Source organism: Gastrolobium bilobum, unplaced genomic scaffold (assembly GCF_033153095.1).
Source record: "Gastrolobium bilobum isolate Gb01-03AN ecotype WA unplaced genomic scaffold, APGP_CSIRO_Gbil_v1 utg3205, whole genome shotgun sequence".
Lineage (NCBI taxonomy): Eukaryota > Viridiplantae > Streptophyta > Magnoliopsida > Fabales > Fabaceae > Gastrolobium > Gastrolobium bilobum.
This window is the reverse complement of record NW_026899186.1, coordinates 445,304-461,434: the sequence shown is the minus strand read 5'-3', so window position 1 is coordinate 461,434 and position 16,131 is coordinate 445,304. Positions and strand designations below refer to the sequence as shown.

Here is a 16,131-nt window from a genome sequence, read left to right as displayed (position 1 = left end):
AGCAGAATCAGTTAATTGAGTGGTGACTAGCCATAAAACAACAAAGGACAATGTAGAGTTTCCTCCTTTCTACTAATTTATATCCTAAGAGAGTGAGAAAATTGATTATAGCTTTTTCATTCCCCCCATTATGTTACTCTTTGAACCAGAATAGTATCTGTTTGCATGTAACTTATTTCGGTTCGTATCTAGCACTTTGGTTTTTCTATTTGTGCTTTCATTGAACATCTTTCATGTTTGTAAGTCATATCTTTTCCTTGATCAATTTACATATTAGATTTCATTCAAAGAAAGGATAATTTAGTTTCCTTTCTTCTCACTTTCTTTCATTCCAAGTTATGTGTGGGACCAATACCAAGTGGTGGTAAGATATCCAATATGCTTTCGATCCACTTAATGACATAAATGACTCAAAATGTAACAATAATAGCTGGTCCAAATATCATGAACTGTAAACCTTACCCAGTCTTCCACCCAAAATACACATAATAATAATCAAGATGAAGAAGACATGCACTGACTTACAGTTTCATTGGAATGGCTAGAAGATTTTAAAAGCTTGTTTAGCTTTCGGCTCCATGTCACATGCTTTTTGGTCCACACACGATTCTTATCTTGACTATAATAAGCCTGTGTGTTAGGTAGCGAGATAGATCGATTGACTTGAGATGGATTGCTCTTTTTGTTTTTTTTGTTGTTGGTAGAGGCAATTCAAGATGTCACACTATGTGTTGATTTTATTGCCTCAAGTATTTAAATGCACAGAGTAACAGAAGGAAGGAATAAGCCTCTTTTGTATTTCCAAAATAGCTATTAAACAGAAGAAAACACGATTAGTGGCCTCCTGCTCCTCAACCAAAATATGAAGCCTTTTTCACTCACGTTACCTGCATTTTGCTCTACATGCCTTCACCTATTTCTTCTCTTAATTACTTTGAACTCACTCTGGTTTGGCCCAGAAACAACTGCCTCCGCATCAGGAAATGAAACTGATCACTTGGCATTGCTCAAATTCAAGGAATCAATATCCAATGACCCATATGGAATCTTGGCCACTTGGAATAGTTCTACCCACTTTTGCAACTGGCATGGAATTACATGCAGCCCCATGCATCAAAAAGTTACTGAGTTGAACCTACAAGGCTATCAGTTGTATGGACTCATATCTCCACAAGTTGGCAATCTCTCTTTTCTTAGAAACCTCAACCTCACAAACAACTACTTCTACGGAAAAATCCCACAGGAGTTGGGTCGATTGTTACGACTGCAGCAACTCTCTCTCATCAATAACACATTGACTGGGGAAATTCCTACAAACTTGACCAGTTGCTCTAATCTCAAAGAGTTACACTTATCTGGGAACAATCTGATTGGCAAAATACCAATTGAAATTGCCTCTTTTCGAAAACTTCAAATTTTTGCTGTTCGAAAAAACAATTTAACCGGAGGAGTCCCAGCATTCATAGGGAACCTTTCATCCCTAACAGTTCTCTCGATAAGTTATAATAACTTAGAGGGAGATATTCCACAAGAAATATGCCTCCTCAAAAATTTGACAAATATAGGAGTGGCTGTCAACAAATTGCGTGGTATATTTCCTTCTTGTCTTTACAATATGTCATCTCTTACTTCAATCTCAACTGCAATGAATCAATTTAATGGCTCTCTTCCATCCAACATGTTCCACACCCTTCCTAATCTCCAATTATTTGAAATTGGCCGGAATCAAATCTCAGGTCCAATCCCCACTTCCATTGCAAATTCTTCTGTCCTTCAAGTACTTGATATCGTTAAAAACCATTTTGTAGGACAAGTTCCAAGTCTAGGGAAGCTAAAAGACATATATTACCTAAGTTTGTCTCAGAACAATCTAGGTGACAATTTAACTACGGATTTGGAGTTTTTAAAATCATTGACAAACTGTAGTAAGTTGCAACATTTAGGTATTGCCTACAATAAGTTTGGAGGTCGTTTGCCAAATTGCTTGGGCAATTTATCCTCCCAAATCAATAAACTATATATTGGGGGTAATCAAATATCAGGACAAATTCCTGCAGAATTAGGAAATCTAATTAACTTAACTCTCTTGGGCATGGAAAATAGTCGTTTTGAGGGGATTATTCCATTTTCTTTTGGAAGGTTTCAGAATATGCAACTTTTAAATTTGGGTGGAAACAAGCTGTCAGGAGATATACCATTCATCATAGGCAACCTCAGTTTATTGTATTTTTTGAATTTATCCCAAAATTTGTTAGAAGGAAAAATTCCTCTAAGTATAGGAAACTGTCAAAATTTGCAAGTTCTAAACCTTTCTAGAAACAACCTTAGAGGAACAATACCCTTTGAGATTTTTAATCTTTCCTCGTTAACAAATTTACTAGACTTGTCAGACAACTCATTGAGTGGTAGTCTACCAGATGAAGTGGGACAATTGAAAAATATTGATGTCCTAGATGTCTCAGAGAATCGTTTATCTGGTAATATCCCTGGGACCATTGCAGAATGCTTAAGCTTGGAGTACCTTTATTTGCAGGGGAATTCCTTCCATGGAATTATCCCATCCTCTCTGGCTTCACTAAAAGGTCTTCGACATTTAGACCTATCACGAAATCACTTGTCTGGATCAATTCCTGATGTTTTGCAGAATATTTCTTTCTTAGAATACTTAAATGTATCCTTTAACATGTTGGATGGTGAGGTACCAACGGAAGGTGTCTTTCGAAATGCAAGTGAATTAGCAGTGACCGGAAACAATAAGCTTTGTGGAGGTGTTTCGGAGCTACATCTACCGCTATGCCCAGTCAAACGTGAGAAACATGCAAAACACCACAATCTAAGGTTGATATCAGCGATAATTAGTGTAATTGCTTTTCTTCTCATACTATCATTCATTCTCACTTTCTACTGGATGAGGAAAAGAAACAAGAATCCATCTTCTGATTCACCAACAATTGACCAGTTGGCCAAGGTTTCATACCAAAACCTACACCGTGGAACCGATGGGTTTTCGACAAGAAACTTGATAGGATCTGGAAGCTTTGGCTCTGTATACAAGGGAACTATTGAGCCCGAAGACACAGTTATTGCCATAAAAGTCCTAAATCTTCAAAAGAAAGGAGCTCACAAAAGTTTCATTGTTGAATGCAATGCACTCAAAAATATTAGGCATCGAAATCTGGTTAAGATTTTAACATGTTGTTCTAGCACAGATTTCAAAGGTCAAGAATTTAAAGCTCTTGTTTTTGAGTACATGACAAATGGAAGCTTAGAAAGTTGGTTGCATCCAGCAGCAAATATTGCAGATCAGCATAGATCATTAAACCTTGAGGAGAGGTTAACTATTATTACTGATGTTGCTTCAGCATTTCATTATCTTCACTACGAATGTGAGCAAACTATCATTCACTGTGATTTGAAGCCTGGAAATGTTCTTCTTGATGATTGTATGGTAGCTCACGTGAGTGATTTTGGCCTAGCAAGATTGCTCTCAAGTGTTGGAGTCTCTCTCACACAAAGTAGCACTGTTGGAATAAAGGGGACCATTGGTTATACTCCTCCAGGTATAACATGATATTGTTTGTTTAAATCATGAAATCTTTTAATTTCAAGTTTTAGCTATTGTTTTTTTAACAACCTTTTTATTTTCTTTTGGGTTATTATTTTGATGATAACTTTAATGATATTAACTAATTTGAATTACATTTCAGAGTATGGAATGAATTTTGCGGTGTCAATTGAAGGTGATATGTATAGTTTTGGAATTTTGATTTTAGAAATGTTAACCAGAAGGAGACCCACAGAAGAAATGTTTCAAGATGGTCATAATCTCCACAATTATGTTGAAATTTCAATTTCAAATCACCTTTTACAGATTGTGGACCCGACTATTCTCCCCTACGAATTAGAACAGGGTACTGGCAATAAGAAACTTGGTCTTATGCATCCTAGTGTAGAGAGATGTTTAATTTCTCTTTTTAGGATTGCACTTGCTTGTTCAATGGAATCACCAAAAGAAAGAATGAGTATGATTGATGTCATTAGGGAGCTTAATCTGATCAAAAGTTTCTTCCCTTCTAGGATTTAGTGGAGGCAAGTTACATTGTGTCATCATGCTATTGCTACCGGAAAATGCTTACAAATGTTTCATTTTATTTTCCTCTTCACATTGTCTATTTGTAATCTAGTTAATGACCCTTTCAATACTTTATTTTATTCTTATGTAAGTTTTAATGTGTTTGTATTATTATTTAAAGATTTAATGTATGGTTAAATTTTAATTTAGCACAATATATATGCAATAAGTTATGGATTCAAACTGTTTAATTTATGAATTTTTAATTTTAAAATAATTGTTATGGACCGGCACAATACTTCCACATTAGACATATGGTTCGGCCCAAACCTATTTCGATGTACGGAACCCTCTATAAAAGAGAGGTTTCATCTGATATCCTCTTATCGTTGTGGTAAATACACGCCACCTCATTTGGCCCTCTGCCTCTCATCATGCATAGTAATACGATGCTACTTACAGTTGTCTCCTCCATAAACACCGCAAGCCCTAAATTCGATAGCAACCATTTATTCTAAATATATTTAATATATATATTCGATTTTGTGCATGATCAATAAATAATATTTTATTATAATTTAGATTTTTAAAATACGATGGCAACTTTTAATTGTTAAATAAATGATAATTGACTTTATCTTAAATTTTAAGACAATAATGTTTTAAAAAAAATGAATAAATAGATTATGAAATTATGATTTGCAATACAGCAATAAAGAACTATAAAATAAAATAAAATTTCCTATCATGAACTAACAACACACAAAGATCGAACGTAAATTGTCACAATTGAATAAAGTAACGTAAGGTTGTCTGTATAATAATGATCAAAACGATGACTAAACATAATTCAGTTTATAGAAATAGCATTCATGCATATAATAAGGAAAAAATATTTCTCCTATATATTATAGGAAATAAAATAAAAATGTTTCTAATTATTACTTGCAAACTTTGAAAATTTTGTTTCTCTTTTCTGTATTTTTTTTTTTTTTTACCAAAATCCGAAAGAACGAAAATAACTTTATATCATGTTACTAAACCCATGCTCAATAAATCAAAATCGTTGTTACTTAAGACAAAACACACCCAGCATAACCAATTTCATGTAATACAACTCTTCAATTCTTTTCTTTTCTTGCCAAGTATAAGCAAAACAGGCCAGCCTCTTGTACTTCATATGTTTGGTTACGTAAGTGTTGCGAAATCGGCAAGTATACCGTTCGTTTCAAGTAATAAAGTGATAAGTAAGATATCGTTCCCTCGAGGATTAATGCACCAAGTATTAATTCAACTATTCCCCTTAAGTTGGAAAAAAAAATTTGTTTGTATTGTGAAAGTAATTGATTTTGGGATTTCAAAACAGAATTTAAAACCAATTAAATTTAAAATAGAAAATTTAAAAACAATTAAATTTGAACGCATGCAAGATTATCAAGAACGTTAAGAAAATATTGGTGAAAAATTTGTAAAAAGACTGTAGCCAGGATGCACTTCACCTCCGATCCTCCCTTATATTCCTATATTGTATTTTATAATTAACTAATTGGTTTGTCATACAATTCATTATTTCCCTATAAAATAGTTGAACCCTAATGTCTTAGTGATTTCAACCCTTTAACCTAATTAGAATTCTAATGTCTTAGTAATCCCTCTTGAATTAAGCATTAAGCAAATGAATTATAAGTCTGCAATCTATGTAAGCCTATGTCTAGGTCATTCACAAATTGTTATTCTACCCTTGTCCGGACAAAAACCACAATATGTCTATTGTGAGTCTTAACCCTCAAAGCCTTATAATTAGAGTGGCAAATCCTAATCAGGATATGGAAAAATTAACACAGGTAGAATAAAACAAACTAACTAATTAAATTATAAAAATAATATAAAAAATATAAATGATTCACATCGGGTCCGTAATCCCAACTACAAAAGAAATTAGCCAGACATATCTGGCTTAAAAAAATTCAAAGAATAAAAAGTGTTCATAAACTAAGAAGAAAAGAAGAAGAAGAATAAAAACTCAATGGTCTTCTGTCTTCAACTCTGGTGGAATCCTGATCTCCAGAGCGAGTCTCCAAGAATTCTCTCAATTCTCTGATCTCACAATTCTCTCCAGCCAAAGATGATTTTCTCTGGGAGTCTAAGCCTCTATTTATAGACTTTGTGCCTTGCTTAGATATCTTGAGTAAATCTTCATCGTAAATCTTGATCTAATCTTCTCTGATATAGTCTGATACAAGTTTAAAGATTATCCTGTACCTTCCGCGCTACTAGCGCCTGTTTGGCGCTTATAGCATGGGAGTGTTGTTTAGCATTCAGCAGGTTGGCGCTACTAGCGTGGTTCCCGCGCTGATAGCGCGGTTGGCAAATTTGGCTGGCGCTACTAGCGCCACGCTAGTAGCGTGGGAGTCTCTGGATGAAAAAGTTCCTCTAGCGCTACTAGCGCGAATTCTGCGCTAATAGCGTGGGAATTCAGCCTGGTAGCTTCCAATTGGGCTTCTTTTTGTCTGTTTTCCTACAAAATCAGAAGAAAATCAGGTTTACGATCTTTGATTGAGATTTAACAAATTAACAGTAATTACTGCCCTTTTTATTCAAGATTAATCAAGATTCTTTCTCTTTTTGGTTTAGATTTATACATATGTTGGAGGCATATCAGTAAGCTAACTAGTGTAAACACTCAATTTTGTCCAGACACATTAAAAAATAATAGGTCTATTCAGTAATGTTCCTAACTCTTTGAGCTTTCTTAATCTATTTTTTTTTTAATTTTTTAGTTGTAAAAAAAAAATACCATCTTTCTATCTATTTTAGCCGCCCATCCCACGTGAGTTTTTCATCGGTTACCATACCTTTAACCCATACCCCGAACCGCCTTCCCTCATTAACCGCCTGTGTCAATCAAGTTTCCCTCATTAACCGCCTTTGTTAAATTGATTAGTTTCAGGCAACCCCACGTGAAATATTCAGAAGAAGACAGGGTAGAGGATAAGAAAGCAGAGGAACCGTGTTTAGAAATCAGGTTTCCCTCATTAACTCTCTGTCATTTTGCTGGTGCACCTCTATTTTTCAGAGTTTTGTTACAACCCTCTTTAGATATTCGTTCATTAACTTGTGATATAATGTTACTATATGTTGAATATAGATGGGTATCTCGCTTAGTTTTTTAAAACAATAATTATTGAATGACACTTTAATGGTGTCTATTCGATTCAATGATAACTGGTGCATGGGGGTTATTTGTTTTAATTATATTCAGTATTGAGGAATGAGACAAAATAATCAATATAATGCCAAAAAATGGGATTTCAAGATTTAGAAGAAAAATAAATACCATCGGTTACCACTTCTTTTGTGTTAGCCGAAACCATGTTCAAGGGTTTAAAGGGTGCCACTTTGTGACTTGTTATTTATTTTTTATTTAGTTGCTTCCCTTTGTTCCAATGTCTAAGTTTCTTGGTTAGATCACTGTGAATAGAAGTTGGTTTGGACAAATATCAATAAAGTAAGAATATATTATAATAATAATTCAAAAGCAAACCTACAAACTATCTTTCTAAGTACACAAGGGAGATAAAAGGTATAAGTCTGACCTAGAAAAGTTGGACACATTCTTTTATTATTATTTATCCTAAAAAACGAAATCTTAAAGTAAAAAAGGGGCAACAAACAACTTTCTTGCATCTGACCACCTCAATATCAATTACTAATGTTCCGTATGACTTCTCATGAGCATAATAAGTGATTATGGATTTTCTTTTAAACATGAAAATAACATCATTCAATTCAGATCATTGAGGGTATGTAAATTTCAAAATTAATTTGATTTCAAATAAGAGGAATTAGTTGAGTTGTGACAGCTTGTTAATCCTATTATTTTTAAAATTATTTTGACTGAGACAGTCCGATGATTTTAAACAATTTTAGAAATAATAGATAAACAAATAAATAATCATAATTTTTTATTATTGATTTTGAGTTAATTTAAAACATAAAGCATAAAGAAAGTTAGTTCATTGTCAATTGACATGGGAGTCAGCTGAGCCGTGACGGCTCGTTAACTCCACATAATTATTTTGACTCATTTTGACCGTGATGGTTTGGTGATTCAAAATTAAATCAAATTTATCCCAAAATTTACGATAAAAATAAAAATAATATGAATATTATTATTCTTTTAAATAAAAGGGATTAGTTGAGTTAAGACAACTTGTTAATCCTGCAATTATCGTTTTGGATTATTTTAACTGCGATAGTTTGATATTCCGAGACCATCAAATTCAAAACTTTCAAATTATTTTCTTTAAACTACTTTCAAAATTAAAATCAATCAACACACAAATATTTTCTACAGAACGACGTAGCTTTGAGTTCCCTATTGTACCGAGGGATACGTCGGAGCGGGACTCTTCCCGTCAAGCACAAAAATAAATCTTCAAAATTAGTTTTCTTTTCAAACAATCATTCTTATTTATTTTTTTAGGGTGAAATAAATATTTAAAATTTTATCAATAATTTGCACAATTAATACAAGGTAACCGTTTTTTTAACGGACGGTGTAGGGTGTTAACATCTTCCCTACTCGTAATCGACTTCCGAACCCATTTCTGCTTTTAAAGACCAGTTTCCTTTAATAAAAGGTTTTTCCAATGTTTTCCTAAATAAACCTTGGTGGCGACTCCATTGTTTTAACCATTCAATATCTTTCGCCGTCACGTTGCGATACGGTTGCGACAACTAGCAAACGACAAAAAATTACATACTGCCTGCCCCATAGTTTATGTATGGATAAGTAATTTTATCAGCATCATGTATGTTCTCTTCTGATAAAAACGCAACAAGGTCATTTTATTACACATACAGTCCAAATATTTGGTTAACTATAAATGAATACAGTCAGTAACAAGGTGATTTTATTTGAGTATGAACACCAAGTATTGACAGAAATAAAAGGGATTTCTGTGTAAAGAAATAAATAAACAGGATTCCAGAAAACATCATGCTCTCATTTAACCAGTATTGACAAATAAATCAACGGAAGCCCAGGTCAGAAATGTTTTCGATGTTTCGTATGATTTTATTTCTTTCTTTATTACTTTCTAAAAAATGGTCTGTCGTTTACCTTCTCAAACTTTTATCGAACAAAGAATATTTGAGTCCGAGATTTCCCACACCCTTATGCCTGCAAATACAAACTTCTGCTTGTTTCGAGTAATTTTGTACATATCTCAGTATTGAACTTAAAATTACAAAGATAGCCAAATTCCTCTTGAATTTCAGGTTGTTGACACTTGTTCTTGTCAGATATTGAAACCCAGGTCAAATACTAGATGGAAATTAATTCCTTGATCCTTATGGTGAAAACCATCACCCAATAAACCCCATATACATCATAATGGATCATCAAGAAATATAAAGCAAATAAGGCATACATGTCTCCATTATAGCAACGATGTATCTTTAATCCTCTAGAGTCTTTGGCCTTTCTTCTGAACTTTGGTATTCCTCGGTCAAATCATTCTTTAGAAGGTAGTCTCTTTAGATGTGGAAGAAAGAAACTAAAATTGATTTGATTTATTGTGAACCATAACTCTAGGTTTAGTTTCTATATATATCATTCCATTAGGCACCCATTACATCTAGTTGGGCCAATATTAGGTGTCCACTCATCAAGCTCATACCGAATTAAGAATTTGATTGGGATCCTTTATATTGATCACTTTATTTTCCAATAATTAAATAGCATGATATAATTGATATTTAAATGTGTAGCCCACAATTGTATTAGGAAATAAAATTTCCTAACAATCTCCCAGTTAGGCTACATATGATCCTGAAACAATTATATCCTATATTCCTTAAGCGCGCAACTATATGCTATTTACTTTTAGATTCCAAACTTGATGCTAGATTATTTTGATTTTGAGGAATTAGTAATTGTGACATTCCAAATTGATACGTTGAAATAGTTGTTTGCTTAAAGAAGTCTATTGTGTTGGGCAAGTGGCTTCTAACACAGGACGCTTACAGAACACCTAGAGGGGGGAATAGGTGTTCTAAACTTTTTCAAAAACTTTTTCTTAGTAGATCCTTAAATTTGTAAAGTCTAGATAAAGTTGAACAATTAAGCTCAATTACCACACCAACTAACTAATTGACAAAAATCAATTTATATACTATTTCAATTCAGTAAACAATCACACAATTTTTCTTCAGTCCCTATGTGCCCAATATAATTTTTCACAATGCTAAGAACAATGTAGTAACAGAATGCGTACCTTAGCAATTTATAGAATATAAACACAGCAATGCAATTTTCTTAAACAAAACAAAAAAAAAATATTAATTCTGCTACAACACTTTTAAACCAGAAATCAGTGTTACTTTAAGTCTCTAAACAGAATATTCAGAAATTAACTCAGAGAGACAAGAGACACACGATATATCCTAGTTCACACCCACTAAGCCTAAGTAGGGTGCTACGTCCAGACTGAAGTAGCTGCAGATATTTTATTTATCACAAGTGTATCTGTTTTACAAACACGCATCACACAGGCAATCAAACAAAATATCAAAAACCTTCCTAGTGCCTACACTGCTCCAAGGTCTAAGAATACTCTCAAGCCGAACCTACAGAGTTCACCAACTCCTCTCACACAAGACCTCCACTTTCCCTAGTGGATTCTTGAGGCTCCAGGTCTTGAGACACTCTCTCAAGCCAAGCACAATGTTGCCAACCCACACGGTTGCACCCACACACCTAGAACAGATTTACAACACGCAACAAATCAACTTTAACAACCAATACAATATCTCAGATTTATAACACAAATTTTTTCAACCTATTACAATGTCCTATCACACTTGATATATCAAATGAGGCACAACAACAAGCTCCAAAATGATATGATATATGCAGAAAATTTAGAGCACAAGTATATGTATCACAAACTACAAATTTTCGGCAATAAGGAACTTGTATTTATTTATACCAAGTATCTAAATGATGGACACTAAAAATTCTGATTTAAAAGAAAATTATCACACTATATCCAGAAAAATCAGAATTGTAATTTCTCTCAAAATTTCACAAAAAATTCAGAATTAGTTCTAGATAAATCTTTTAGTAATAAACCACAAGAAATCTGAATTTTAAGCAAATTATATCTCAATTAAAACAGAAAATTCAGATTTAATATTTCAACAATAAAATTTCTAGAACAATTCAAGATTAGGTTTCTAAACAATAAATCCCAAACAAAAATCTGAATTAACACAATGTATAACAAGAAAAAAAATTCAGATTTAATATTTTTTTTCAATCTTTCATAAAAATTAAAAACACAAATCTTACACAAAGAGCATCAAGATTTCTACTATACTCACTTAAAATCAAAACAAAGAAATCAAAATACTCTCAATATATCAAAAAGAAAACAGAAAATTAAATCAACAATATCAAGTATCAAGAGTATACCAAAAGATGCTCAAAACAAGGTTTAAGATATTATCTCAACAGATCTCAAATTTTCAGCAAAGTAAAACATAAAATGTGTTTAGGGTTCTTCAACCTTAGTTCCAAGAATATTGAATTAAATGCTTCCAAATGGTTGAGAACCTTCGAAAAACACAGACGTTGATGATAGAGAGAAAATGAGATTCTTCTTCTTGAACTATTTTTTTTTTCGAGTTTAAATGAACACGAACGAAGAGGATTTCAAAATGACGAACAGGATATGTTTACTGATTTCTTGTGAAAAGCAATTTTCTCGGTTTTGCCACTTATATACTAATATAAAGCAACAAGCTAACTAGTCGACTACAACTAGGGATGTGCAAAATGTCCAAAAGAACCAAACCGATCCATAACCAAACCGCTCCATAACCAAACCGCTCCACATTTTAAAAACCGGTTATTTTTAAAAACCGGTTTCATATGAAACTGCATTTTATTTTATAAACTGGTTATTTACCAAACCATAAAAATAATTGGTTATCCATGGTTATCCATAACCAAACTATTTTACAATTAGAGAACAAATAAGTATTATCTTTTATCCTTATCATTAAGAAGTGAAAATTACATAAACATAAATCATTTTTAAATGTGACATTATTAGAAAAGTCTCAAATACTAACAGAATTTATCAAAGAAAAATATTTCGTCAAAAATTTGACAAAAATCATATTACGTAAAAAGTAGAGACGAAATTTTTTTTCGTTGAAACTAGAGACGGAACAAGATTTTGTCATAATCACTGACATAAATTTTTTAGGGACAAAATATTTCAGTCAAAATTCTTGATAGAATCTAAATTCTGTCGAAACTTTCAACAGAAACAATTCTGTCAAACTTTGCAACGAAAAATAATTATGTAAAGAATTTTGACAAAACATATTTCCATAAAAAAAAATTGACAGAAAATAATTTCGTCAAATTTTTTTACAAAAAATATTTCCGTCCAAATTTTCGACGAAAAATATTTCCAGCAAAATTTTCAACAAAACGCATTAACAGCGAAAATTTTGACCAAAATTATTTACGTAAAATATTTTGACGAAAAATATTTTCAGCAAAATTTTCAACAAAACGCATTTACAGCGATAATTTTGACCAAAAATATTTACGTAAAAAATTTTGACGAAAAATACTTTCAGCAAAATTTTCAACAAAACACATTTACAGTGAAAATTTTGACCAAAAATATTTACGTAAAAATTTTTGACGAAAAACATTGCTATAAAAAATTCCGACGAAATTTTTTTTTGTCAAAGTTCTTTACGGAATCTAAATTCCCTCCAATCATTTCCCTCAAATTTTTTGACGAAAAATATTTTTATAAAGCATTTTGACGAAAAACATTTTTGTCAAAATTTTTATCGAAATATTGTTCGTCAACGAAAATTTTTCATAGAAATGTGTGTTGTTAAAATTTTTTGATGGAAATTTTTTTTATCAAAAAACTTGACGAGAATATTTTTCGTCGAAAATTTTCGATGGAAATGTGTTTCGTTAAAAATTTTGACGGAAATTTTTTTGTTAAAAATTTTAACAAAAATGTTTTCGTCAAAAACTTTTGACGGAATTTGAATTCTATAAAATTTTTGATGAAATTATTTTCCGTCCAAAGTTTTCGAAGGAAATGTGTTTTGTGGAAAATTTTGATAGAAATATTTTTCGTCAAAATTTTTGATGAATATGTTTTTTTGTGAGATATTTTGAGGAAAATATTTTAACTAAATTTATATTTCGTAAAAAAATTCGACAATTTTTTTTTTGATGGAAATGTTTTCTATAAAAATAACGTGAAACAATTTCTATAAGAATCATTTCGTCCTTAGAGTTCCAAAACAATGAAGATTCTTGCAAGAAATAGTTGGTCAACTACCTATAACCGGGAGAAACAAACAACTACTTATAAAAATAGCACAATCCATCAAAAATCCATTTTGAATTTGTTAAAAAACCGGTTTTGAACTTGATAACCGGTTTATGGTTCATAACCGGTTTTGATTTAAAACCGGTTTTAAATCAAAACCGGTTATGAACCATAAACCGGTTTTGAAACCGGTTTCAAACCGGTTTGGATAATAAAAACCGGTTTTTTTTTTTAAAAAAACTGGTTCGGTTTGAAAATCAAACCATTTCAAACCGGTTCGGTTTGGATTTTGCCAAAACCGGTTATGAACCGCTCCATGCACATCCCTAACTACAACTACACGCTACATGATTCAAATTTGTTAAAAATAGTCATTTTATATTATTATTTCTTATTATTTATTTGATTTACTTTTACAAGAGTACTAACCTACGTGACCTATAGTCTGTAGATTCTATACATAGATTACTAACCTTTTGTAAAATCTACTTTTGAAGGGTTTAATATTTTTATTAATTGGAAAATATAGGTCTTTTTTTATTTAAATCTAACTAACTTTTATATATATATAGGAAAAATATCTATCCTTTTAAAGGATATAAGTTTATATCATTTTAGATCCTAACCGTTGATTTCCGTCCATCAACGGTTATAATTTATTGGGTCAAATTTAATGGGCCAAATTTATTATTAATTAATTAATAGTTTTGATCCAATAAATTAAAATCGTTGATGGACGAAAATCAACGGTTAGTATCTAAAATGATATAAGCTTATATTCTTTAAAATGACAGATGTTATTCCCATATATATATAACAATCAATCAACGTAACAAATTTTGAAAGCAACCCTGTTTTGTTTTTTTACTTTTTCGTTTCTTTATATATATATTAAAAACAAAAGTTGGTTTCTTTATATATATATATTAAAAATAGATTTTTAATTGATTTGGATTTTATTTTTAAAGACCTATTTCTTTAAAAAAAATTTATTAAGTCACTCAACATAGTTAAATACATGTTATGCAATGATATGCAATGGAGCTTGGAATCATGCTTAGTGATATATCTAATGTGTTACAAAAAATCTAAAAATTATCTAACCCGGAACTTTAGCATCTTCAAAATGAGTTCTTCATGCTTTGACATCATCAAAACCATTTAGGCAAAATCTACTTGAATTTAGGAGGTCCTTCATATTGGTCTTGTTCTTAATTGAAACTTGACATCACATGACGAGGTTATTGTAAGTGACTTGACTATTAGTCCTGTTTTTTGAAACTAGTCAATGGTTATTCTCTTACAAATATACTTAAGTTAATGACTCTTTGCAAAACAAGCTGTTTAGACCTTGTTCGTAATATATGAATCTGGCTTGATGCTTATGAATATGAAATTATGGTAGATTATCCAACTGAATGAATTCAAATAATATAAAATTCATATATGATATTCTACAGTGGATGACAAAGATTGAGGAAAGCTTAATGAGAGGGATCTTGAACAATATCACCTCCTTGATTAATGAATATATCATTTGGAGTGTGTGGGTACTTAAAAGTTCACTCGTTATTGACAATTTTGATGGAGTTCATTTATTTGTTACTTATATTTTGCTATCTTTATTTTATTAATATTATTTGATTGTGAACTGATTTTGAGACTTATTTTGGATATTGAGATTTGGATGAGATTAGATTAAATCTAAAACTCTAAATATTTATCTTAGTATGTCGACCTCAAAATAGATTCATGATAATGACGATTTATTTATTTAAATTGCAAATGATTATTGAGTTTACTATCATACTATTAAAACTCTTTGATTGATCCAGGTTAATTGTCTTGGACTGTATGTGAATGATTCATATTTATTTGAATACTACACTAATTACTTTATTGGATTGTGTTGTATGGTGAACATAGGAGGAAATTGTTGGATATATAACTAATATTTCCAATAGTATGTTTACATATCAGCCCAATAAGTGAGAGCATGGTTATTTGAGTTCATATAGGCTGGAACCCAATAGTTTGTATTATCTCTTGAGTTTCCTAGAATGGAAGTAATACTGTTGAACCACTACAACAAAAATGATATTTCACCACGGTAATTTAGTAATGACTAAATTCTGTTGCAATTAGCTAAGGTGTTGTAGCTGTAATCCATCTGTACGCTCAATCTTCTCTTATGACCATAACCATATTCGGGATATACAAGACCCACTAGGCCACCACAACTTTCGTTTTAAAACTTGAAGAGGAATTTTTATCTGTTTGCTTACTTTTAATTATTATTTGGCCTCTGACCTAGCTTACTGGCCTTTGACCCTCTTTTTCGTAATTTTAATTCTTTTGAATTATAAATATTTGATTGTTTGTAATTATTATTTATTCTATTTTCTGTTTTTTTTTAATTTAGATTTTTTAAAATTTATTTCCTTTTAATTTTTAGAATTCATTTATAAACATGTGATAATATTTTTATAATTTCTTAATTTCATAAGTTAATAACATGATTTTATTTATAGATCCCAACGTAAAGAGTGTGATGTTTAATCCCCAAATGCTGAGATGCTAAATCCCTAGAAGTTTCCATTTTCTACAACCGATTTGAGAATCAACTTCTCACTTCATTTCGTACTTAAATCCGATTTCGTCACTCGCTCATTCTTT

At 31.5% G+C, this 16,131-nt stretch overlaps 1 protein-coding gene across 1 annotated transcript; it reads left to right on the top strand.

Moving 5' to 3' along the window:
- Nucleotides 1–817: 817 nt before the first annotated feature.
- Nucleotides 818–4,190, top strand: LOC133288062 (probable LRR receptor-like serine/threonine-protein kinase At3g47570). The gene is made up of 2 exons (XM_061485759.1): nucleotides 818–3,560; nucleotides 3,708–4,190. Exons 1-2 carry the CDS (start codon nucleotides 863–865, stop codon nucleotides 4,082–4,084), a joined length of 3,075 nt encoding a protein of 1,024 aa, XP_061341743.1. The 5' UTR covers nucleotides 818–862; the 3' UTR covers nucleotides 4,085–4,190.
- The last annotated feature ends 11,941 nt before the right edge of the window (nucleotides 4,191–16,131 follow it).

What these genes read in the sequence shown, in the direction of transcription:
- LOC133288062 (XM_061485759.1), top strand. Translation starts at nt 863, where the DNA reads ATGAAGCCTTTTTCACTCACGTTACCTGCATTTTGCTCTACATGCCTT. An exon ending in CATTGGTTATACTCCTCCAG is followed by an intron (nt 3,561 to 3,707) that starts GTATAACATGAT and finishes ATTACATTTCAG; the next exon opens with AGTATGGAATGAATTTTGCG.